This window comes from Branchiostoma lanceolatum, chromosome 14 (assembly GCF_035083965.1).
Source record: "Branchiostoma lanceolatum isolate klBraLanc5 chromosome 14, klBraLanc5.hap2, whole genome shotgun sequence".
NCBI lineage: Eukaryota > Metazoa > Chordata > Leptocardii > Amphioxiformes > Branchiostomatidae > Branchiostoma > Branchiostoma lanceolatum.
Genome location: NC_089735.1, coordinates 17994070 through 18020833, shown reverse-complemented (window position 1 = coordinate 18020833; position 26764 = coordinate 17994070). Strand labels below are relative to the sequence as shown.

General features: G+C 39.2%; 1 protein-coding gene across 45 annotated transcripts in view; it reads left to right on the top strand.

Moving 5' to 3' along the window:
- Positions 1 to 26764, top strand: part of LOC136448422 (sorbin and SH3 domain-containing protein 1-like) — an 86768-nt gene that overhangs the window by 5617 nt on the left and 54387 nt on the right. Inside the window, exon 1 of one of the 45 annotated variants that reach the window (XM_066447964.1) lies at positions 78 to 327. The exons of 42 other annotated variants lie outside the window; for them this stretch is intronic. Coding sequence is in view for 1 of the 3 variants with exons in the window: in XM_066447939.1 (XP_066304036.1) it covers positions 15299 to 15310 (12 nt within the window). In the remaining 2 variants the exon portion in view is untranslated. Of the gene's footprint in view, positions 1 to 77; positions 328 to 15175; positions 15311 to 26224; positions 26305 to 26764 lie in introns of those variants that run through there. 2 more of the 45 variants (XM_066447939.1, XM_066447965.1) reach the window with 2 other exon arrangements.

The window sequence follows — 26764 nt, the reverse complement described above, 5'->3', positions numbered from 1 at the left end:
TACTCATGAAATTATAATGTGACTGAACCATTCCCTGTCCATGAGAGGGGTGTGTGTGAGCGCGCCCAGGCTGCCCCTCCCATTTGTTTTGTTTCTTTGGCCTGACCCTCCTCCCCACGGGCCACGCCGCACGGGCTCCGCTCGCCACCGGACAAACCTGTTCTCCCCTCGGCCTGGCCACATAGTCTACATACCGGGCGTGTAGTACACAGTACGTCTAACAGCACACTCAACTTTGGGCGGCATTTATTCTGGAGAAACAAAACCAGACGCCGAACGGATTTGATCGACCCCCCTTGAGTCGCTGCTGCTGCTCCCGTGACTTCGGTATGTTCCTTTATTTACATTTCATCACTGGAAGAATATTCGAGGGAGTGGTGTTTGTCGTAGCCTGTGGTTGAACGTACCTACTGGCAGTTGTCGTGTTTTTATGGAGAGTTTTTAGGTGTGGACGTGAAACACGTCCAACGACCCTTCACATTCCAACATGGCCGCCCCATGGACACCCCTTATCTTCCCTTCGTATAATATACAACTTTCGCCAAGAAATATTCAGCAAAACGTCGTTTTTATCCTACCCAGCTAGCTGCTCTTTAGCATAGATTATGTGACAGTCGTGGCGACATCTCATAAATGTCAGAAAAGATCACACATGGTTTGTGAATGTCACACTATCTACTAGTATGACGAGCGCCCCCCTCCCCCACTTGTCAAAATCACTGACATGACGTTACTCACAAATATAATATTTGCCACAATGAAGGTTCACATAACAACGTGGCATCTCCTAGTGGCAAAACTGCGCCAAAAGACGTCTATTATATCTGTCCAAAGCTCGTGGATAACTCACTCAATGCCAGCGCAGTGGATAAAAAATAATTCCTCCACCCCTCGACCCTATGTTACATTACTATTAATATTATAACGGTGAATACAAGACAATTTAGTCCAGAATTTACTATTTCGGACGAGATCAGTTAAAGTAGCAAGCTAGCCACCAGGGCTATGTAGTTCACAGTTATGACAGGGAGGTCAAATCAGAAGGCCAAGCTTTGTTTACTTCCAATTTGTGTGTTGTTTTGCCTTGGGGGAATTCTGCGATTCATCGGAACCTGTCCAGTTAAGCCCCCCCTCCCCCTTTTGTCATTAGAGCTACACTAATACCCCTTTATTGTACAAAAGGAAATCACACATAATCTGTTGTCAGTGACTTGTCACCTAAGAGAAGTTTTTTTTGAAAACACAGATGCTGCATACATCCGTTTTTGTGAGACTTTCTTGGCAAATATTACGCATTGTTGTTGCATTATATATTTTTTATTACTTCCTCTTTTGACAGTCCTAATACAAGTATCAGATCATAGTCAATAATTTCATAATCTGTATGTCTATTGCATTGTTTTACCTATTTGCTGTATTACATGAAGAAAAACACTTTGGATTAAGGTAATTAATTGGTTTGTTTTAGTGTAATTTTACCCTAATTTGCATTTGTCACACCCACATTTCCTCCTCAACAGCATGTAACTGTGACAATTGCATGCATTGTGCAGTACAGGGAATCTGGTCTTATGAATAATGTATTTACAGTATGTGCGCCAATGTTCACTAGAACTGTAACTGCCACCCCTTGAACCACAGAACATGCGTCATTCCAGTCTTGTTCGTTTTTCATGCAATACTTCAGCAGAGTACATATATATACAGGAAATTATACAAGAGCAATATTCAATAATGATATTTCTGGAAAAAGTTGGCAGATGTACTGTAATGGTACTCGGGAACAATAGATTTTTTGTTGTCTTCAATATTATGATACATTACATATGTATAGCTGACATACAGATATACTTTTAGCTTATAGTATTAAGTTTATGATACCAGCTGTCATACAATTTATCTAGTTAAAAACCTACATTTGTGTATTGACCTACTTAACGTAATGTTGGTATTTCTATATGGTGAAAGCACAGTTTGGTATTATATGAAATGGTTTATTTTTGTATGCGTTATAAATGTAGTTTTGTCCAAATTGTTCCTGTGTTAGATGTACAAGTTGTGTTTGCATTTCTTGATCTTACATGTTGTATGATGAAACATGACATGATTTCAGGAGATATTTGCAAGTACCAACATTATGTCCTTTCCCCAGAGACATACTGTGGTTTCACACTGTGGCCCAGATTGCCAACAATTCCCCAAATTAGATGAGCTTCTCATCAATTATGCACATAATTGTCAATCCTGGTTCCCAATTGCTCTTGGTAATGGGGTAATAGATATGATGATGTCCGTTAGAGGTCCGTAATGTTTCCTGTTTTTTGTCCCCAAAGGCGCTTGTTCATGTCCTAACAGATATTAGAGTAGGAGGGTACCATGTTTTTTTTACTAACCTTTAGCCTAGTTGTCAGTTTCCAGGCACACTGACTATCTATTTAGAAGTAGAGAAGATGGGTATAGCAGGGATTTGTATTGCCTGTTCATGACAGTTGAATTGTGTCTACATGTGTATGGGAAATTGAGTGTCCATTGCTTGAGCCATTGCCTGTAGGAAGCATCGAATTATGCTTAAAGCTTCCTATCAAAGATAGTCTACATTCACATACAAATGCTAGTCAAACCTGTACAAGTGACCTACTCTACATAAGGACCACCTGACCAATTTGGCCACTTTTTAGCGGTTCCTTAGATAATTTTTCACATTGTGACCACCTGTCCACATAGACCAGACGATAAATGATCATATCTGGGACAGTTTTGACTACACTGACAATGTCCATTTGTCCATGATACTGAGTATTATGTGATATAATGTCAGTGAAATAGGGTGGAAAAAGATTTTTGATAATGCTTTTAGCCTTGTCTTCTTTTCTTTACTTACAAACCTTTGCTCTGAGTTTAGGATAAAACAGGGAGTAGAATTGGAAGAAAAACAATCTTTTGATCATAGAACCAATTACTACCAAAAAGATGGGAACCAGACATCCATGTCTTTGATCTGAAATTAAGACCCCTTCAGAATGTTGAGATCTCACCAGAAATTTGGAAGCGCATTACTAGGTCTGGCCAACTGTTCCAGAACTGTCACTTTGAGTCCCTGAGTATGTACCCTATGTGCCCCTGTATGATATTTATGACAGGAGTCACCAGTAGTAGACACCACTGTTAGGATCAGACTTCTGTCTTATCTAGTCTTGGATAAAGGAAAGGGCTACCATACAAGAAAGGGTAAGCAAAAACAGGTGTACAGATACACAATTAGCTTCCTTTAATTTGAATTCAGCTCTTTGCGGTAGAATTTGTAAAGAGAGTAACGATCTTTTTTGACAAGTGACATTCACTGGTTATACCTAAAACACTTTATGGTCTTTAAAGGATTGTGATGTTTTGATTCCGATGGTATGTCGGAAACAAGATGTTGTGTGTGCTTCCTGTGATTTTCCAAGAAGCAGAGCCCCTTATTATCTGTTAATAAGTGGGTGGGGTGGGAGGGCAACTGATTATCACAGCTAAATGGCACATTGTTAATGTTAGCCTTGGACTCAGGAGTCAGTAGTTACCCAATGTTTAGGTGCTGTGGTGTTTCTTGTAATTTTCATTCCTGATAAAATGGATTGTTGACAAAGCACTATAATACCAAATGCATTACATGTATTTACATTCCCTAAATGTCATTGATGTCCATAATGCTGTATTTGAATGCAAAATTTATTCTCTCAAAACTCTTCCAGTACAAAATAATCAATGACTTGCTTATGATTCCTCATATTATGTCAAATGTATAATGTGATTCAGTCTTGATTCAGAGTTTGTTCTGATGATCACAGGAAGCAGTCATGATCATGTTTACAGCCAAATAGATAAATAATCAAATCACTGTATCATCTTACCATCATCTTTTGTATTCCTAACTCAAGAAACTGTTATGAATGGAACTGTTGTCTATTCAAAGTCAGTGTAGCCAAAATCCACCTAGAAAGTTCTGGGTACTACAAGTTTGTCTTTCCAACATGTATTTATCTCCATTTATCTAACTGCCAGTCTGAATCCTGGCTTTAGTTAGGAATATGGCATATAGATAGTTGATAGAAGAGGGTCTGCATGCTCTTTTCCGATTGGCGTAGGCAGCCTATTTTGATTTCCCATAATTCGTAGGGAAAGCCACGTTGTTCACGTAATTCGTAGGGAGGCGACCAAACTGCCGTCTTTTATTTTTGTGTAATATGTAGGGTTCTTCTGCATTCAGCCGTTGTAAAGACCCCCCATGCAGATCCTCGTAGTTGTAGAACCAGCTGGCATGACAAACTGTGACTGATTACCCAAGATGGAGGGGTCAGGGTATTTTTGACCATGCATCATAGGAATGTCACCCTGGATAAGTCCATATTCAGACCTTCCTCTAGACTACGACTTAGACTATGCTCTCTACATTGACACCCCCTGGAAAATGTGGTACGTTCCAGATGCTTGTCATGTTTTTGAAGGTCACCTGATGTCCGTCCAGTCATTGCTGGAAAAAAAACACATCGTTTACTAGTATGCCATATTTTATAGTTGTAAAAAACATGCAAGTGAGATCAGTTCTTCTTTGTAAATTGTTTTGGAAAGTTCAAAATTGATTATGTTTTTTTGTCCTCAGAATGTGTTCATTGGATGAAAATAGATATTATTCTTTCTGTGAATTGATATCATTTCACACTAGATATGATATATTAAAGGGTACTAAGATTTAAAGGCAGGGTTTCTGTTTCCCCTGTTTAGATCCTTGAACATGATACTCTAATTTTTGGCTCAGCTAATAGTCTAGCAGTGTTATTACACTGTGGAGTGGCCTGTTTTTCTTACCATTTTCCAACCACTGGCCCTTGAACACTGGGTACAACTGGGAGGTCACCCGTGAACAGGGTAGGATGGCAACTCATCTATGACGTGTTTTGGGTTTAATGGGATTCGATGATTACATTTGCGTGAAACAAGTTTGGTCACCATTGTCAGTAACACTTTCCCATGTACAGTATTTGGTGAATGCTGTTTATTAGTAACACAGGCATTTTGACCACTTCAAAACTCAGACCATGATTTCTTTTTGGCAAGTCACTCTTGAAAATAAATAGAACACACATGGCATTTTGCTCTTTCACCACCTCCAGCTTTAACAAGCTATTCTATAAATCTTGTCACTCAAAGGAAATTATGTTTTTCATACATTGTTACCTTTTATTGTGTTTTACTTTTATGTATGTATGTATGTTTTACATGGCAGACCCATGGTCTTATGCTACATGCTTACAGTATATATATATACAATATTGTGTTTTAAGTATAGGTCAGTGATTATCATAATATATGATTGTGAGGCTAGAGTGATGTCATCTTGTCATCCAAAGCCAGAAGCCGAACTGGAACAGTTTGAAATGTCCAGTTTTTGAGTTGCCTTTTGAGTTGCTCACTAGATAGACCATCATTGATACTTCACATAATTACTGTTCTATTACCTCCCCCACCTTTCTCTATATGACCTTTCATGGTCCTCAGCTTTAAAGGGAAGATAATGACTTTGGCCACTAATTGGAATATACACACTGCCTGCATAGTGCACACGAAAAATACATTGCTGTTTTTCCCCGCTTGGACACTAAGCAAACTCATTGGACTTCAGTGTCACTACCTGTATCAGTACATGCACAGAAGCTGTTTTACCATTGCTGTACATGACATCACCATTTCGGGACTGGCACGTATGGATATTTGCATATGTCACTAATAGAAAACATGTTTACATAGTTCCAATGTTGTATAGACCTGCTATGACATAAGAAGTAAAATGTGACTTCTTCCCTTCGGTCTAGCCCCAGCTTAGGAAATGGCAAGTGACATATGGTCTCACACTGTTGTGTGAATAACAGGGAAACAAACAAGAGCACATACGTGGGGCTTGCCTGTTGCCTGGTCAGCAGGAAAGAAGTTTGTGCTAGAAAATTGGACCCAAACCTAGATAGTCAAACAACTGTCAGCTAGGAGGTACAAGAATGTGTTTCAAATCATTGCTGGCCTTGGAGATATCAGAAAAGAACAGCATTTTTCCTACATGTACGTCGTAGCGACATGAATGTGTGTGTCCAGTTTTGTACACTTGGTATCTTTTTCATGCTGCCCTCTTCTAAATACAGCAAACTGAGATGATTTCACACCTAAGTGGGAGGATTAGAGATACACAGCCATACACATGTCTGAGTAATCAGGCAATGAGTTTACATACTAGCCATTTTGCTGTTCCTGTACTTTGTATTTTGCCTGAAGTTAGAGTAAGATAGAAAACATTATTACATGACTATCATACTAGATGCAGTGTCTAGTGAACTACATGATGTTGAATAAATTTTAGGTAGTGGTTAGCTACTCGTATTTGTGCTGATTCAGAAGTAATCAGTCTAAATGCTAATAATTGAATTTTTCACTGGGCTATAAGTACTATAAAAGAAGAAGAAAAGCTAAGTTAGCTTAGATAGTTTTAAAAAGATATGCCATCGAAAGTACAAGCTACATGAAATATTGATTAATTGTGCGAATGAAGGTTATTTTGAAGTAGTAGCTTTGAATCTACTCTGATTCAGTTTCCTGTCTATGAATTACTGCACAGTTGAGTAATTGTTTTCATTGTATAATTGCTTCTTCAATTAAACAATAGAACTTAGAAGAAACCTAGAAAGCATTTTTGAACAAGACAAATGAGTAGACAGTATAATAGAATAACTGTGGGCAGGTGTTTGTTTGGGTAGGAATCATAATGTACTCCTACAAACAAAACAAAGGATGAAACTGATTAGTGGTAATCATTTGGCACTGAGGTGTTATCAATTACAAGGTGATAACAAGAAGGATAAGGTATTTTCAAGCAGATCACCATTCTGGAATACACACTTCAGAACAATTAGCTAATGCTAAGTGTATAATTGTGTATTAGCACTTCAGTATTAGGTAATGAAAGACTTGTGATTGTGCCAGACAAATACAGATTAGCATAGAGGATAGAAACCTATCATGTTGGCATGTTAGTTCACAACCTTTGGCTGTGACCCTTCTAGACAAAAGAAAACTTCATGTTTGACATTTTTGGTATAGAAACAGATGAGCTGTTGTTATTGTGTTGTCTAATAGATTCCCATGGGCCATGTTTTTCTTCACATGATACATACAATTTTGACCATTCCAATGTCTGGGCCTATTGGCATGAGATTTATGATAGAGGCAATGTTTCTGAAAGGTTTACCATATATTACAAAGACGACAAAAAAAGTGACGCCAACATGCCACATCTTCAATGAGATACCCGCTTTAAAAAAAACCTACTAACCATGGCTGCACATGTAAGAAAAGAACCCCAGCATTTATACAATCATAGATGTCGTCATAGTGGTTAAAGGGATGGGTCATGTCAGACATTACTTCATCAACACTTCTGTGTTATCTATGACCCCGTTCACACTCATTTTTTTCAATCGCGATTGAAGTATAATCGCGATTGTTCGATCCGATCGCGATTGAACGCAAAGAAACTTTTGCGTTCACACTGCTTTTCGCCAAGTGGATTGAAGTACGCCGTGATCCAATCGCGATTGAAGCACGATTGATTATTTATGTCCGTTCAAACCCGTGCTCCACCATGCCATCGGCGATCATCTGGTAAATGTCCCTCTTTCGGTGACATTTCCCCAGTTTGATCTGCACCTCCTCTCTCCCCCAGATTGCGATGAGGACCCTGCTCTCCTCATCGCGCCACCTGCCACCAGCTGAAGTTGCTGACGGAGTTTTATCCTTCTTCTTGGGCATTGTTGACGATTAAAAATTGTTGTTGTTGTAAGATAGCGATCTGACGTGTGTGGCTTGGGTTTGTTTTCCCGCGCGATGCAAACTATGACCCCACGTACCCGAATGTATGACCTCCCACCCCCGGAACCAGCCGAAATCCCCGCCGATCGCGATGGAGTGAATCGTAGTTGTGTTCACACTCAAAATTTGATAGGATTGGATTGGATCCGATCGCGATTAATCCTCTCAAACTACCTCCGGAGGTAGTTACAATCCAATTGCGATTGGATCGTTTTGGATCGTCCCAATCGCGATTGGGAGCGTTCACACTGAAAAAATCAATCGCGATCGGATCGATTCAATCGCGATTATACTTCAATCGCGATTGAAAAAAATGAGTGTGAACGGGGTCTCTGCCATGTCTGTCAGCATATCACATTACATCTGGAAGACAAGACAACACATAAAGCACAGTGATTTGTATTAAAGATTTTATGTGCATTATATTCTTTTTACCTAGATATTCCTGTTGCCTTTTTCACAAATGATAATCTGAACATGTCTAAATGTTTAGTTTTGGATCAGCCGAATGTAACATGAATCATGAGTTGACGAGTTGCCTTGGATAGGATGTCTGCATCATTAGCACTTAGGTAATGACATTTTCAGTATGAAGTAAAGTCTTGTTCTACACGTTGTCACCGGTACTGCATGCACTGGAAAGATGTCAATGATAGCCAGAAGTTTGGAAAAGGTTTGTTTGGGGCTAAGGTGTCAGAAGGTGCACAGAAAGGCATTGTTTGAATATCTACACTACATGGACATGTTAGGTTAATGAAGTTTTTCTTTAGTGGAGGGAGGTAGGGTCTACTGGTACTCTACATTGACATAGCCTGCTTTGTGTACTTCCGTCCGGTTCTATTTTTGCTGGGGCTGTGTACTCTGACTCGTGTCATGTTTCCTAGACTGTTTGAGCATGCCTTTTTAGGACAACAATCCCTTTTAGTCATAACCCTGCTAAACAGGCCACGCTTTCAGCAGGGTGGTACCTTCCCTCTGTTCTTTGTACCTGAGGGATTTACCTGAAGAATCTAAGACATGCTCGCTCCTTCCTGTGACCCTTTCTTATAACCCATAATCTGGCTAGCTGACATACTTCCACTGCAAGCTTGACTTGGTTTTACATTTAGGCTATTTCTCTTGGAGATAACCTGATTAAGATCTGTCAGAAACTCACCCCTTGAGCTCTTTTGATTGTACAGTATTTGCTGAAGTAGTGAAGAATTTGTAGAAGGGGTGTGATGATCTTATTTACCTGTACCTGTACCGTCTCTGTCATTTGTTTTCTTCTGTTTTTCAGTTGTTTGTTCTCCCCATAGGTGTGCAGTTTTAACTACCTGCTGTATGTAATGATTGTATACATTTCTGTGTAGGAAACAAATTTTGAACAACCATAATTCTATGTGTAATAATTCTATATTTCAACTCGAAAGTTCATCTGTGTTGGTAGAAGTTATTCTGGATCAAAATTGAACTGTAATTTCCAAGGCAACACACATGAACAAAATTGGACTTGACCAAATCAAGTCTAGTCTTTGTCAAGGAAGGAGCAATTGTTGGAAATCATAGTTCTCAACCTCGATCCAAAATTCTATATTGTTTATTTTTCTCCCAAACTGATTGAATGTACCCTGAAAATCCTACAATAAGTCTTTATAGTTTACTGATTGCAACTTTACATGTGATGCATTATATCTATATCTGAAGACAGTATCTTACTAATACAAGCCTAGAATTCTATCTGTCCTTCATGTGCCCTTTCCATCAATACTCCCAGCCTGCTATATGCCAGCACAGCTTAATCAAAGGTGGGATGAGCATGTCAGATCCACCTGAAGCATGAAAAATTGTCTTCATGGTTCATAATAAACTCAATATTGGGAGCGCATCTCAGAAAGGCAGCGGGCTGCAAACATTTCACATTCGTCAGGGAAACCAATCTACATTCATTTCTGGAAGTCAAAACAATATTCCTCTACTGGAAGAAAGTGCCAGAGGGAGAATTCCTGGAATGATCAAGCAGTAGAATAGGTTATTGCTGGTGTAGGAGAAACCTGCTCCTGATTTGAAACTTTTGGCCAAAAACATGTCCTTAACGTAGGAATGTATGACAAAGTCCATTCTATTGGAGGCTCACATAGGATTTTGGACAAAAAAAGTTTGTGAATAAACAGTTTTTTAAAGGAAACCTTTTGGCAAAGAATGTGTCTTTATAATATATGAAAAACCCCATTCTATATAGGAGACCTGTGTAGGATTTAGGAAAAAAAGTTTGTGAATAAACAGTTTTTTTAAGGAAAGTTTTGGCAAAAAACATGTGACTGTGTTTATTATATTATAATGTATGAAAAATCTCATTCTATTGGAGGCTCATGTAGGATTTAAGAGAAAATTTTTTTTCAAATGTATTTATATGTAAATAAAGCATAATTAGTATGTATAACGGCTAAAGCATAATCAGGCAAGGCATTTGGTTTAGGGATGAACTCAGAATAATGGTTACAAAATACCACATTTTTCATATCCATTAGTTTTTGGTCCTTTTGCCATATGCATTTTTGGGGGGTTCATGTACTGTAGAAGCCATTATTATTGGTCATCAAGTTAGAACAATTATTTTGTATGACAATGTACCATTTCATTTGTATAGACAGAACAATCCAAAGAATACCTTGTATACGTACATGTAATAGGGCAAAACATTAATGTCCCGGTGTAGTGGACATGAGATTTTTATTGTCAATATTTGCTGCAGAGAGAAACGATTTCCTTTATTGCCCAGTGGAGACATTAGAACCCTATTCCAGTCCTGATGTCAGAGAAGGGGTCAGTAGTTCCGCATGCTTCACCAGGATAGGAGCTAGCCCTGTCAGCAGATGGGAGGGGCCAGGGAACTTCTCTTACCATAACTTAGAACTACTTGCAGAGGAATTTGAGCTTTTTTTTTTAAATTACAGCTCTTGCATGGTGGCAAATGTGCGAGGTTGGCACATTGGCGCATCAAATCCATTGGTATTTTTTGGCACACTTTTAGACAGATTATTCGAAGATGCTCGGTGGGCGTCACTCCACCATCATGGTAGGAGCTTCGAGTAAAGTGCCTTTCCCAAGGGCACAAAGTCGGGCATGGTGAGTATCGAACCCGGAACCCAACAGTTCTGAGCCCAACGCTCTAACTGTTACACGACACGATGCCACAGAATTTGATATGAATGCTGTAATGCTGGCAATAAAGTAATGTTTGTATGAAGTGATATTCAAATGGCTTATTGCAATTGCATTTAGCATTGGAACTTACCAGTATGAAGCAGGGAAAATTTGTGTGTGCCATGATGTTTCTATTTCTATCAATATAGACTCAGTGATATACTGGTATGTTACTATAAATGTTGAAACGTTTGTGGTTTTATTTTTGCAGTTTTTGCAGTGACCATTTCACCCTGAATTCATGACAGGAAAATTTGCATTTCCAATGTATTACTACAGTACTACAGAATTGTCTCAGACGCTAATTTATACCGCCACGAAAAACTCCTCTTCCCTCCTACTGAAAAATAAAACCACTGCAAAAGTAAATGAATTTGTAGCTTTTGATTAATACACTGTTGATATTTAGAAACAGCTGAAAGTTGAGCAGGTACAAATGCTTCCCTTGTGCCAGGCAAATGTGGACTGCTCTCCTTAATGCTACATTACCTATATGGCATTTGCCTGGCCCCCTAAGGTCCTACTGGTGGCACAGTAGCTGATGGTTCCAGTGCTTGGTTTTGATTTCATGGTGAAGTTAACACTGGGGCCAGTTTCATTTCTCTGGGGATATGGTGTGATGGGAGTTTGATCTGATTGTTTTCTGTGGTTTACTGAAACAACATATAAATCTACATCTGTCTCACATCATGAGGCCTGTTCTTGACTGTATTTGGTAACAGTGTAGAAACTGTTACAGTAGTTCTTTTGCTTGTATTGGCATTTGGCTTGGATCAGGACTCGGCCCACTCATTGTTTGGGAGGTCAAGTTGTTAACTTTCCTTGTTAAATCTTTAATTTCAAATCTAAGGTACCGAAAATTCATTATTCAAGTCATGAAGTTCAGATTATTTAGACGTACGGGGTGGACATTTTTTCCGTCCCAAGACGCAAATTTCCTTCCCAGGAGGGACGGAGGGATGGGTCCTGGATACAGCCCTGGCCTGCTGGATATACAGGAACATAAAATCAATAACAGAGATCAATTGATGTATGGACAGGTACTATGTGTCACTGTGAAAATGGAAGGTATTTATTTGCTGGTAGGATTTGGGAAACAGATTTAAACATTTTCTAATCTCTTGAAAATCAGTAAAGTGGGTGCTCAACAGATTTCATCGATAGAAAACAAATGTTTTTACGCTTTGTGTGTTTTGTTGTCTTTTTAGTCATACTTTTACATTTTGCATGATATTCTCTTTGTAAAGTCAGGGGTAACACAAAGCCAATTTAGGTGCAGTGAGGTCACCAACATGCGGCAGTCCAGTGAGATAAGCTTTAGCGTGACACACCTTGTTTTCATTACCTTCTGGTATGTGTTGGACACTCTGACCTAATGAAGACATCCATCTTTCAGGAGAGATCATCCACAAGACTGTACAATAAGCCATAGGTCACTGGTTCAGTACCCTGACATACACATTGTCAGTCACCTGTCAGTCCTGTCCTTTTGGGGTGTGGTGTTCCTTAAGTCAAGGCCGAAGAGGTCAAGATTTGTCATTCTCTCTTGTCATTAAAAACGTCTTGGAGCTACATTTCCTTTCACTTTGAAAAAAGACAGTTGTCTCCCCATGACCTTTTTTAATGAGGGGATCCTTAATTCAGACTGTCTAAAGTACAGAAGGAGGATGATTTTCTAACCATTGGGTTCTGTAGAATACAAAATTATTCATTGTTCAACTAAACTCACCAAGTGCCAACCTCTAATTAGATTAAGCAATCTTAGCCTATGACTGAATACAATTTGCCTGACAAGACAAAAATACTTTCAGGGGTGATAAGAAAAAACCTGTCGTGTTATGTGTTTTTTTAAAATATCTTATCAACAATTGGCCTTCTTCGTGTGCTTATCACCCCTCATTTATGCTGAAAATATTCATGATAAAGAAAGTGTCTATCCGTATAGGGAATACATGGGAAGGTTCTGCATGGGGTTATTGAGTATCATATTTTACAAAACATGCATCACGTAATTCACCATTAGTGGAATTCTGCCAAAACTGGATAAATGTATATTCATTGATACATAATCTATTGGAAAATAACACTCCCTTTTGGAGTTTAGTGCTCCTTTAAGTATCCTATGGCTTGGAGGAAAAAAAGAATGGGGACACCTCCTGGAACACTTCAGGTTGGAAGTGTTTGGCTTGAAGTGGTTGGCTTTCCACCCCACCTGACCTCTCCTCCCTGTGCTGACAGCCTGTCAGCCTGTGTGTCAGGGACACGGACATAGTTGAAATTGTTACCTAAGGTACCCTGTTTCCTGGTGTCACTCTTGGACTTCAGGATTTCATCACTTCTGCCCACGTTCTTCTGTCAAGAATGTCATTTCCATGCCAATGCAAATGGTTCTAAATCTTTAGTGTGCAGTACAATGCAGGTTGTCACTTTGATATCACCCATTTGTGGTTAGTGGTAGGATATATCATAGTAGGATTCAAGAAAGATTAATACAATCAGGATTATTGATGAAAGACCAAATGTACAACAAGGTAGCAAATGCTCTTTTGACAGTAATACCCAAGCTAGCATACATTGTACATATACATTTATGGTCTGCCATTTCTGGTGTCTTGAGAGCTGGGAGGAGAGATAACTGTTGGTTAGAAAAAACAAACTGCAGAGAGTACTTAAGGTGGATGACTACCTGCGTATTTTAATATACAGTTAGAACTGCCCAAGAACTTGAAGAAGACTACATGGGGGGCCAATAAAATCTGGTCCATAAGGACAGGTGGTCACTGTAGACAGGATTCTTAATGCTTGTGTCAATGGGAAAATTACCTAAACCCCACTATAAAGTATCATTTACTTTCACTAATAATGAAGTACAGTACATGTGATATACTAAAACAGGGATGGTGTCTGATGTATAGATAGCTGAAATTGCTGAAGCTGAACATTGTGTATCTGTATCTCCCTCCACCCTTACCTATCCTATGACTGTATCAGATGTGTAACAGTCTGCCAACCATCTGCCAATCTGAACCTGTGTCTCCAGATTTCTCCTGACAGGAGCAGGCAGTGAATTGGGGTAAACAGGGTCCAGAGAGCCTGTATGCTTGATTGATGATCCCCATAGCTGGCTGTGGCATTGTCTTTGGCTTCCGTTCAAGTTAGGTCAGCTCAGACTCCAGAGACTGGGGAGAATACACTTATTCAGGTGACATTGGTAGATTTTTGTAATACCTTTAACTGTAAGCCTTCAGGATCAGTGAAGAAGTAGATTTTTATTATAATAATTATGATATTATATTGACAGACTATTAGTGTATAATAACATGTCTCTCTTGGTGCAGTTTTTCATACAGGAATTTTCTTCTTAGCCTTTAGTACCCAAAGTCAATCTCGGGACATTGACTTCACATACATGTAGCTCAATACCAGAATACCCTGACAGGATCATGAACAGTATCACATTTAACAGTGCAGATTATAACATTATAAAAGCTGACAATACATTAGTGTGAATGGAGTTTGTATTGTAAAGGTTTTTGTTTCTTAATGTATTAAGTAAAAATTGTTACAAAGGTCATCAGCTTGCCATCAGTGCCCAGGGCTTTTTAGGGTTTGTCTTGGTTCAAGGCGCGTTGTTGTGGCGGGAATGGACCAAACAAAAAAAACTTGCTCGGCTTTCTTTACCCTGTTGAGGCCTGCCTTTGTGCGGCCGGTGTCAAGTGTACTTGATATGAGGCGTTGGATTTTAGGTTATTTTCCTTGGGCTGTTGTGTCAGTGGCTCTCCCTTTCAATCAGCCACTACAATTGCAAGGAAGGAATGCCAAGATCGCCATAACAAAAAGAGCAAGTTTTGCAAGGAGTCCGTTCCCTAAACCATTCCACTATGCCAAATACCTCCGGCTAGTCTGTAGATGCTACGCGCAGTCCTATTGGCTGCTGAAGTTGTTCTTCAAGTCATGCTTGGCCTGCCATGAAACCTCTTGCCCCAGCACTATTTACCACTCATCAATACCTAAACATGACCTCTTTGGTATGACAAACTGACCTTTGACTTTCGACCTCAATACCTGATACAAAGCAGCCTTACATACGGGAAATTCCTCAGAGAAGAGGCATGAAACCAGGTGTTCTACTCACATCACAAGTCTACTGCTCTCAGTTGATCTTCCAACTACATGTAGAGAATTGTTTGGACTGTACAGGAATAGTTCATGTACATGTATCATGACAGCAAAAGTAAGTCTTTTTTGTTTTGTAGATTGCATGTGTGATCTGATTTCTATACGTTCAGAAAGTTTTGCTTTGTTTCTCCAGTACATGTGTGTCATCATATACACAACCTATGCAGTTGTAAGTAACTTCATACATGAATGTGTCGTCCATGATCAAAGAGAAGCAAAAACTATTCCTAGTCTTTCATTTTCTAACTCAAACCTTTGAATTCGTCTATGCATTGAACACTTAACTTGTCTTCTCGTTCCAGTTACAATAGAACATTGACTGAGTGGCTAGAGGATTATGTTAACACCCTACTGGAAAATAGCCTGTGGGGTCAACCTCACAGTTTTCATGTTTCACGGAACTTTGAGACTTTTGAGAAATTCTATGAGAAACATCTTAACTTGGGCTTAAGATTTCAAACCTTTCTTGCACTCATTGACTTTTGGTCAGGATCAACTGTAGTCCGGTATTCGGTAAGTAGATAAGTAAACCACACTGCCGCTACCCTCCATTCACACAGCGCCTCCCCCTCAGACATTGATCTGTAAACATGCGGTAAATGGCGGGCATACCTGGATGACATGTCCGACACAGTGTTTATCAAAAAGTCAACTATACAATGATTGTACTTTAGTTGATAAGCAAGCGACATGTGCCCACAGTTAGTAATGTGCTTGTTAGTAGATTGCGATAACAAGGTGTTATAAAGCACACTCTTACATGTAGGTTTACCAAGGATTAAGGGTTTTGGGAATTGGGGACATTCCTGTGTTTCCTTTCTAGTGACCCCGTCCATCATCTTAAGACGTTGCACCATTGTTTTCTTGGTCTGTGGTCTCTACAAGACTTAGTCTTAAGTAAAGCCGTCAGTAACTATAGGCCTTCTTGACAGGTATTGCCTCAGGTACGACAAAGGAAAATTTTTGTTTGTTTGAAGAGAATGAAAGTAAGAAAGTGTTTTTTTTATAGATTTCAAGTACCATTTCAAAATGATTATGACCCTTGTTGTTGTTGTTTTTATTTTTTGTTGCGGATCTGAAGAACAAAACACAAGAAATGACCCAGAAGTCATATCTATAGATGCACAGCCAATGCTGCCCTAGAAAACGTGCGTAGCCCCTCCCAAAAAGTTCGATCAAACGAATGTATTTAGTCCCAGTCTAAATGTGGTTAATGTTTCAGGGCTGCAAATACTGTGCACCCAAAATTGGAGCTGGGCACTTAGATTTTAACGGGGGTGCACCTAGATATTTTTGTACACTAGTTTACAGAATATTTTACAAATTTAAGTATCAGAAGAAAGCAATAAACCTTTGTGGTACTTTGTTTGATGTACTACGTGTTAAGAATTGTGATATAAAAAGTGAGCTGTAAAATTCCAGGTACAAGTTCTTAGGAGAGGCAGTAGGGTTTGCAATTACGTTTTCCTGACATTCTACTTTCTACAATGTTTTTGTATGTTGTGCACCCCAAATTCTTTCTGTGCCTGACCCTGTGAATGACTCAACTGCTCAGACCCATTGTTCTCTGGGCGGGGGCATATTTGGTTCTCATTTAGGTAATTTGATTGTTGACCAACTAGATCCTAATCTAGGGCATAGACTGTAGTGTTATGTTCACTGCTTGTACCAATACTTCTTAGGAATGCAATCAACAGTAATAGCTAATAAAGAACTAGAGCTACAATGCTCATTAGGTCTTTTTAGATAGACATCCACATTTACAGAGTGACATATTTCTAGTATTCGTCACATAATGAAAAGCTTCATTGATAAACGCCACACATATCAAAGTTTTACAAAAGGGGCCTTTTCGGAGGTTCAAAGATGTAAATTATATACTATGTATTAATAATAGCAAGCTCAAAATGATAAGAGTGGCAATATAGAAATGCACTTTATTTCATGAAGAGCTTTATCCTTTCACTCATTGATCCAGTGTATAGTTACTGCAGTGAAAGTACATGCAGATTATGAACTTGGACAATGGCAAAACATTCAATGCACATGAAGGTAGCTTTGAGGGTGGCGACTCTCATTTGAGGGTCAATAACCTGCATATGGCTTCAGTTAGTTCCCAATGAACCTTCGGGCTATCTAATTTTGTGGTAATATTGCAATGTCACTTCGAATATTGCATGGAATAGTCATTCTATCCTTCTCACTTTCACTTTTTGCCAGGAAAGTTCAGTGATTTTTCCTTTAATTTTTAAAATTTGGTATCAGGTAATTCTTAGCTTCAGGAAAAATACAAAAATTAACTTTACTAAACTTAGGCAAAACCTGTATGAATACTTCTGAAGGATATGAAGATGTGATTTTGAGACTATTGCATAATTTAAAAATTTATTTTTTCACACTTTTAAATAAGAATTTCTTGATATTAATTATCATAAGGCAACACTAGTGAATTGTTCAATTCTCTGCTCCCTTTCAAAACATAAGCAACAGTGATATACTGTGGTAGAATTGTTTGTTTCTGTAGCTGTGTGATGAGAATTTGATCCTTCTCTCCCTCCACTGGGAAAGTTGTTGGTGCCCAAGGCTCTAAATCTCTTCCAGGACTTCAAATACTTCTTCAGATATCAAAGATTTGCAAGCCACAGATATCAAGGATTTGCAAGCCAAAAGAATAACAGGTGCATTTAATATGTATCTTAATAAGGCCACACCAATTTGATTGGTTGGTTCTTGTATTTTTTTACAATAAAGCAAAACTTGAGGACCATGTTCAAGTCCATGCCTTAGTGCACTCAGTGTCATGGAGTGTATACAAATAAACGTAGTCAAATTTTTTTGATTGCTATACTTTTACTTGAAAATGTCCGAGACCAAGATAAATGTGCCTAACTTTGTCAAAAACTTTGGATAGCAAAAGAACTTACTATATTGGTACATTTTATTTGCATCTAAAAATCAAATTCCATTTCTAAAGCTAGGAATATACCTTCAAACTGAATGATTTGGATTAATTACAAGTGGTCCATAAAATGTTGAGGTTAACTACCATAGGACAGATGGTCCACAACCTGTCTGTTTGGTATTTGTGCTCTCCCAACCTTGAAGAAGGTTTGTCCTGCATGACTTGGCTTGGTGTATCAACAAGGTCCTTATTTACTCAGTCAACACCTCTGCCTGCAGCCCCCAGTGAACTTCACCCAGTCAGCCAGAACCCTTGGCACCTGTCAGGTCTGACTAACAGGGACATATTCCATGGCAGGCCACTTAGCCAGAGAAACCACCAAACTTTGCTGATGCATCAAGTATCAAGAGTGTGATATTGGGCTGTCTCCAGGACCCGTCCCTCCGTCCCTGGATGGAAGTTTGCTTCTTGGGACAGAGAAGCAGACCAGCCTGGCGAGCCCTATGCACGTCTGTAGCCGCCATGCATCAGACACTGATGCCTGCGAATGATTGACATACAAGAATTTCACTCCCGATCTGTCAAAAAAATCTGAACTTTCATGACATGAAACTGATGAAAATATATTTTTGTAAGCTTGAAATGACAGATCTAACAATGAAAATTAATAATGTGAGCTCCTAAACAATGAGTGGGACGGGGAAAAATATAGATCTGGATGGAGACAGCCCTGTTGTAGTGTTTCTGCTTTATACCATTGGTTGGTATTGAGAATGGCAGCACACAAAATAATGTATGATGCTATATACTATTTTTTGAGCTTGACAAAGGGAAAATTTTTAGTATCAATTCAGTTTTATTACAGTCTTAAAATCAACTTTAGAAAGACATCCTATACATTTATGCTTAACACATTTCTAAGCACAGTGTGATGACAATTTCATCAATTTTCGCCAGACCAATGTTTTGAATTACCAGTTGAGACGTCAATTTGATGGTTGAAGATTAAACCCTTCTGTTGACTTATAACTGATCACCATGAACTTGAACTTCCAACTTTCTTCCATCTGGTAATCCCTATGTGGGACTTGAGTTTCTCCGTTTCTTCTCAGCTCCATGTGTTAGGGCAACAAGGTCACCTCTTGTTTTAATCAACACCTTCAGGTTATGTGCTGCTCCTAATTAGAGAGATGTTGTGGCTTTATAAGATGTGTAATAAAATCCTGTGTTCAGTTGGGCTTAGATGCTGACAATATCAGATATTCAGTAAAGTTGTGGTTTTGATATTGTAACAATTACTGTAAGAGACAACTTTGATTGGCTGCCTGAGGTGCAACTTGTCCAGCGGACTAAAGTAAACCATGGGAAAAATCCATTTTAGGATGTATTTGCCGAAACAAGTAAAGTTAAACTTCTCTGATGGTTTCCTTTAAAAGTATTGTCGATCAAGTGCAAGAAGCCTATTTCAATATGATTCTTACGCATTATGATGCATGTATAAAGTGATCCATGGTGAAGCCATTTTGCCCTATACCTAGCTACTTGCAAAATCATCATGTTTCACCTCAGTTGAGGATGACTGCTTTACCTTACCTTACCTTACAGCCATCTATGTTTAAAAAGTAAATTATTTAGGGACAAAACTCAACATTCTTATATTTTTCATGATTATTTCATTCAAGTGTCTTTTTCCCCAGTCTCTCATTGATGAATAATCCTGAAGTTGTACTATCCTGAGGGCTGACTCCAAGCCCATCTCCAGACTGAGGTGATTGATGCTGTACCTGGGGGAACATGTGGACACCACACAGCAGGGTGACCCGGCCTCCACACAGGCCAGGCCTGGTATGCTGGGTCACAACGCCCCCTTCCAGATGGTCTGCACTTGTACGGGACAACCCAATGATTTGTAAAGGACTTTACTGTGACAAAAATCTTTTTACAAGTGACTTGTCGACATTTTCATTTCAAGGAACATTCAGACAAGCCAGAAATATACATGGGAGTAGATTTTAGATAAAAAAAGGCTTCAGCAGGTGAATAGTGTGAGAGGTTGAATTTAATAGGTCTTATTGTTTTGTAGATATATCAAATAGAGGCCAAAGTCAGACTCTAGCTCACTCGGGGTTAAACTGAGGTGACATTCTATCCCCTATATGTCAAAATTTTCCCTGTGGTAAGATTGCTGCACAATTATTCCATGTAAGGTTTTATTGATATTGATAAAGATGTAAGACTTGATACCACCACTTCCTGGTCATGATTTGATGAAGTTGACTTATCTGTCCTTCAGACCCTTGCCTCCCACATGTTCCCATAAAATGGTATCACCCATGGGACCATTGTGGGTGACCCAGGTCAGAGGTCTGGTATGTGCTGGCAACTCACCAAAGACCCTTTTTGAAAACCAGCCAAAAGCCAGAAAGTAAATTACTCAGAAAACACCCAGTGCTGTGCTGTAGGGTAATTTGCTCAACATCAGTGTATATCAACAGGCAAGTTCATCACAGATACAGGAGATAACAACCTGGGCATGGGTCCTGAATACCTATACCAAGGATATACAGAGTAATACACCTTGCAATATGATTAGATGATGTTGATTTTTTCAAAACTTGCTCAGTACAGAAATCGTCCCATCTTTAAGCATCGGGCATATGGCCAGAGGGTGTTTGGAGTATGGCAGAAACACTTTCTTTAGCACACACCATAAGGGTGATATAGCCAAGGAACCTTTGAATCATCATTATTACAGTTAAATTTATTGCAAAGTTAAAGGCTGTTTGGTGTGCATTTTTACATGATTGTGAAAACATTTGACAGTTTTCTTTTTGTTTGATAAGGCATATATGAAGTTAAATGGAGGATACCATGCACTTGGCTACAAAGCCAAAGCTCTCAGCTCAAGTGAATAATTACAAGATGTGTAGAAGAATTTGCAGGTGGGGGATGTCTGTCAGGTTTATGGGGATAGTTCAGGGGATGATTGTCACTTCATGTCATCCTATGTCCAGATAGGGAAATGGAACCCATGTGGTTTGTGTGCTTTATTCCGTAAATTGTGACTTTCATTCTTATAGTCTTTAAATGTAAAAGTTTAACTTTCTGTCTTACTATTAGCAACCTAAAAAGTTGTTATTTTGTTTCAAACCGATGTCTCCTAGTCAAAAGTACTATATACAGCAGGCCTGGATACATGTACATGTATGTGATCAAGACGGTTGTACAGTATATATCTGTTTGTTTCAATGACACATGTAGGATGATGATTTGCAATATCCTTAATCAGACTTTAACGTTTAAGCCTACATTTTAGATTAATCTCCGGGGTAGAATGTAATCTCTTTCATGAATTTCCAGGCTTTGTTTTACAAATCTTCATAAAAAGAATTATAACTTGAATCAGGCTTTATACACAATCAGTATACAGTCAAACCTGTCTATAGCGGTCACTCAAGGGACTGGCCAAAACTGGCCACTAAGGACAGGTGGCCGCTATGGAGAAAATGTCTATTAATTGACCACGAGTGACACATGTTTTCAGTACCCACTGAGATACATTTATTCACCGTACAGTACACATGTAAACAGGTAAGGCACATTTTAGAAGTTCGATTGTTGTTCTTTTACTCCTAGTTAGTTAAGAACAAAATACATGTTGCTCAGTTGTCACTTACTGTTCGTTTTCGACGGTTTTCAAACATAAAATCGTGGCGACAATTTTCCTTAGTCTCTTGTTGTGTTGGTTCGGTTCCCGCGTGGCTTGTGTTGATCAGCATCTAACATTATGCTAATAGGGTACTCAGAAGAAGGTCGCTCTTTTGAGGGCTTTTTGTCTTTTCAGGAAATTGCAACAGCCCAAATTTTCAATCATAGTCATGTTATCCACATTCGTTTTGAAGCTTTTGATTTAGTAATTATCCTCAGTGATACTTTGCAGCAAAATAAATTTAGTATATTATACCTCCGTAACAGTGGTGTCTTCCGTTGACCTTTATGCTGCTACCTATCCAGTTTGTATCAGCGCCATTTTGAAAATTGCGCGAAACACATTTTGAGCACAATTTGAATAAATTCCCGGTGAAAACGGAAATTGGGCCGGCATTCAAACATTTCGCGAACTTACCGCATCAGGTACATGTGTGGGTTGTATTTTCCAAAAAGCTGCCGTAATATTTGTCCAGTTGAAATGCACAGAAATTGTCAATTTTACCACGATGTACAACCGCAAGCCATGTGAAGAAAATTATACTTGACTTCGCGTCAAACCATGGATTTTCTAACAAAGATAAAACATTCTGGTTTTCTTTATTATGATCCTATCCAGTTGAGTCCACATAAATTTGATAACTGCGTGTAAAAATGAAGATTTTTAACCCGGCGTGCGGTGGCGATGCGGCTTCTACCGGCGCGCCGTGACCGTTATCGGCAGTGTTACTGTACTCGCGGGACCGAAAATCGTCTGGCCGCGACCGCGTTGGACAGGTGACTGCTATAGCCTAATTCTTAATGCTTACGTCAATGGGAAAAATCCAAGGGACCGACAAAAAGTGACCACTATGGGCAGGTGGCCGCTATGCAAAGGTGACTGCTAATACAGGTTTGACTGTATGATTTTATCTGGAGGGCTCAAAATTCATTTTTGGAAACGGGTGTGCCTAACCTGGAAATTTGCGGGCAAAGAAGAAATTTAGGGTGCACAACATAAAGTAAATTGGAATATCAACCTAATCACAAATCTTATTGCTCCTTTTCATAGCTTGAATCTGAAATTCCATGGCTAACTTTATACAAGTAATAAGAAAGTTTTTATTATTTTTCATATTCTTGTATGTCAAGAATACGATGTATACTAGTGCACAATACAGTACCTTTACATAGTTTTTATGCAGCCCCTCAAATATCTAGGTGCACCAGTGCACCCACTGCAAATTAGGAGCACAGTTCCAATTTTGGGTGTACAAAAGTGTATTTCGAGCCCTATATCTGTAATGCCTTATGTTAATTTGTTAGCAATGATCTTTTGCCATCTTTGATTCTGACTGTCGTGGCAAGAATGTCATTGAACTGCTGGAGACAAAAGTAATCTTGGACTTGATGTTGGATGGCTTGTCAGGACGGCATTCCAGTCTGCTAGATCATCTGGGCTTAATCAAGTGTATAATTGGGTTTTGTGTCACTCTGGGTCAATGGCAGGTAATCCAGTCAGTACTAGTAACTGGGAGATCTCTATCCATTCGGAACTGCAGACAGGGCAGGGAAAGCTGAACTTGAAAGTGCTGAGGTTGGTTTCATCATTTTCTTCTCCTGTTATCTGTTAAATGGCATATCTGCTATCCTTAGCACATGATACTTGATACATGGATATACAGATTTCTTTGCCATGATAATCATTATTGTCTGTGAGATTAAGATAAAACCTATTGGCAATACGTTTTGAGGGCCAACTGTGTACCAGAGTCCAGATGGTTGGTTTGTTGGTCAGTTAGCTAGCTGGCACACAGTGTAACTTAATTGCTACTTATTGATAATTGACCATTGAGTTTTGATTTATGTGTTGGTCTTTAACTAGTTTAAGAAATAAGAAGAAGAGTTCATTCTTATGATCCAGTTAAGTATTGAAATAGTCTTGAACATGAAGGTTTATCATTAAGTATTCTACACCATGTATATCTGTCTTGGATGTAACTTAATTTGTATGCTGAGGCTTCAGCTGTCCCTGTGACACATCCTGACCACATGTAATATTACCTAACCACATACAGGTTTGGTTCATTGTTGGGAGGTAGGGTTTCAGCCCCAGCCTGTGTCCCAGTGTTGACTGACATCTCCTTGTCCCCATTTTGGTTCTTTGATGTAGCCAGAGGTGTTAAACCCGAGAGGGGCGGGAGATTGCGAACCAGAGATTACACGTAAGAAACACCCCCGGCAGCGTGCGGCTGAATTCCTGGACCGTTATGAGAGATACCGTAAATCAGTTTATGTGCACAGGGACTTAATTTTGCGGTCGGAGAGGAAAGGAGGCATTTGCAGTGTTTGAAGTTTGCGGTTGAAACAATTCAGTAGTACAGTAGTTAGACACAGCTATGTTAGTGCTGCGATGAGTTTGAGATGAGAGTGAACCCGAAACATAAAAGCACACCGAATATTTCATGATTTACAGTAGGCAGGTCATTGTACACCCCCCACCTGGGCTGCCCTACATTAGGTCAAGATGTGAAGACCTGAGAAGAAAGGGGTGACAGGTGGCACTATTGACAGGTATATTCACGTTGTGAGAATCAGAGTATCAGGTGTCCACAAATGAGATTGTCTGCAAATGATTAGTGTGGAGGAACCTTAAGAACATACCTGGCTTCTTAAAGTCTGTCGGTAAGTCAAGTGTTACCTGTGACAGGTGTATACCAAGGTGACAAATGGGATCATGTACTTAGGAATGTTAGGAATGTATTAAGAGCTAATTGTTTCTCTTGAACTGTGTGTATATCACGTTGCTGTTATGGCAGTGACAAATATACCAGGCTAGGTAAGGTAACTGATCATCATTGCACAAAAGTTTGTTAAGTTTCAGTGGCACATTTTCAGTCTAAAGTTTGACATGTTTTGTTTTGCTTTGTCAGTCAGAATCTGATGTCTTACTTCTAGTATGCAGCCATGCTTTGTAGGTACAAGTAACCCTGACTAACTTAAGAACTTGTCTTAAGTGGACAGACTTCAACCCCATTTTGAAATGTGTAACAAAAACTTGTCACCAGTCTTGTTTGTTAAGGAGGGTTGACTGAAGGTTTTGTACCCTTAACAAAAAGCAGTTAAAGAGCTATGTATTTCATGGTCATTGTACAAAATATACAACGGCAACTGCTGTATGAAACAGGAGACTGTGGCTAAAACAACCAGATGAACATGAGCATTGTATGTATTTCTGGTTGATATTTACTGATGTGTGTTAAATATTAAACCAAGTGCAAGAGCGTGGTTAGAGTCAATAACCAATTCTAGGATATTGGAGATTCTCACCTGCTGAGAATTACTGGTTTTGCAAGAAGAATCTCCAATATCCTATGTTCTACCAACCTGATGAAATTATTTTCAGAAATAATTAATTCTGTTTGTATTATCAAGGAATATATGATATAAAATTTAGCGTTCTTAACTAAAAAATCATTGCTGTTGCATAATATACTGTCCAAATATGTTGTGAAATAGGTTATCCGATTATTCTACATACAGATGATAAAAGTCAGATACAGTTGAGAACGTTTGGCCCATTAAGTTTTGCAAACAATAATGTTTGATGCACATTTACATTACCGTACTTGTACAGTTACTGTAGTTCCTTAAGTTCAAAGTTGGTCTGTCAGTGCCTCTTTGACCCATACCTCATGTTGCCTTTTGAAATTATAAATCAGAGAAAGTTTGACTGCAATAACTGTTGGTTAATCTAATGTACTTGTATAAGAAACTTCAACACTTCTTTTGGTACATGTTGTTTGGTCTGTGATAAGTGAAGACACAGACATGTACATTGTATATCTATTTTTGTCCTTTGAGATCCCCCCCCTTACTCAAACTGGTAATGAAGTCATTTTACCAGCCATAACAGTAATGTCACTTCTGTAGTCAGAAGCCAATGTTGACACTGTCTGGACATTACGACTGTACATCACACGGCACTGAAGTCACGCTATAGCCACCATCCGCAGCCACAGCGTTCCGTTAATTGTGTGTGTACTATTCACTACTGTAGTCGTTTAGTACTTCAGGGGTTGTGTCAAGGTTGCTGAGCCAAAGGCCACCGTGCACAGAAGAGGAATGTTTACGACAATGTTTGACATTGTGCAGAGTGACTCCGAAAAAGGAAGTCTTGGATTGATAATGTTCCTCACTGAATGTTAGAGGTTTTATATCTGATATATTTTTCAATGAAAAGCTGGTGACTCTGTATCAGTTTTTACCTAGTGTGTGTCTAATTTGCTAGAGTGTTAGCCATGTCCCATTCCGATGTCTGCTCGAGCCCCTAGGTATAATCTGTGTGTCTTTTTATAGTGCCCCAGTGTGATATTTTTGGCCCTGTTGAGTTGGCCCTTTCTGGCAGGCTCCTCTGACCCCCTACGCCGCTGCCCAGCTGCACGTACAGCCCTGCAAAGGTACGTGAGCTTTTACCAACCAGACATGACGTTTTGTGGAAGGTACAAACGTCGTGTCCAAAGATATCGGTGACATTACAGAACACGGGTTCTATTTTTGCTGCAATCTGTCTTTCACATTATCGGTTTGAGCTGGAGGTTATATCTCGGGAGCGTTCGGGTTTTCCGTAAGGAAGGACATGTATGGAATGCTGCTGAAATGCCAGGCATTGCTGTGGAATATAGAGCAAACATACGTCTGCTGGGCTGGTCCTGAACTTCTGTAAACTCCCTGTTCATACACCATAAACTGGGTCTGTGGCTCAATATAGATATCCTGTTTGAAAGCTGAAGGATATATATCTTCTATAATGCTCTGTAGAGAGGTGTTAGTCTAATTCCAACAAGCCTGAAGGTCTGTCCATGTTGATGGATTGTAACTGGATTAGTGTCCTGATTTCCTGTCAGAAATCTAAATTTA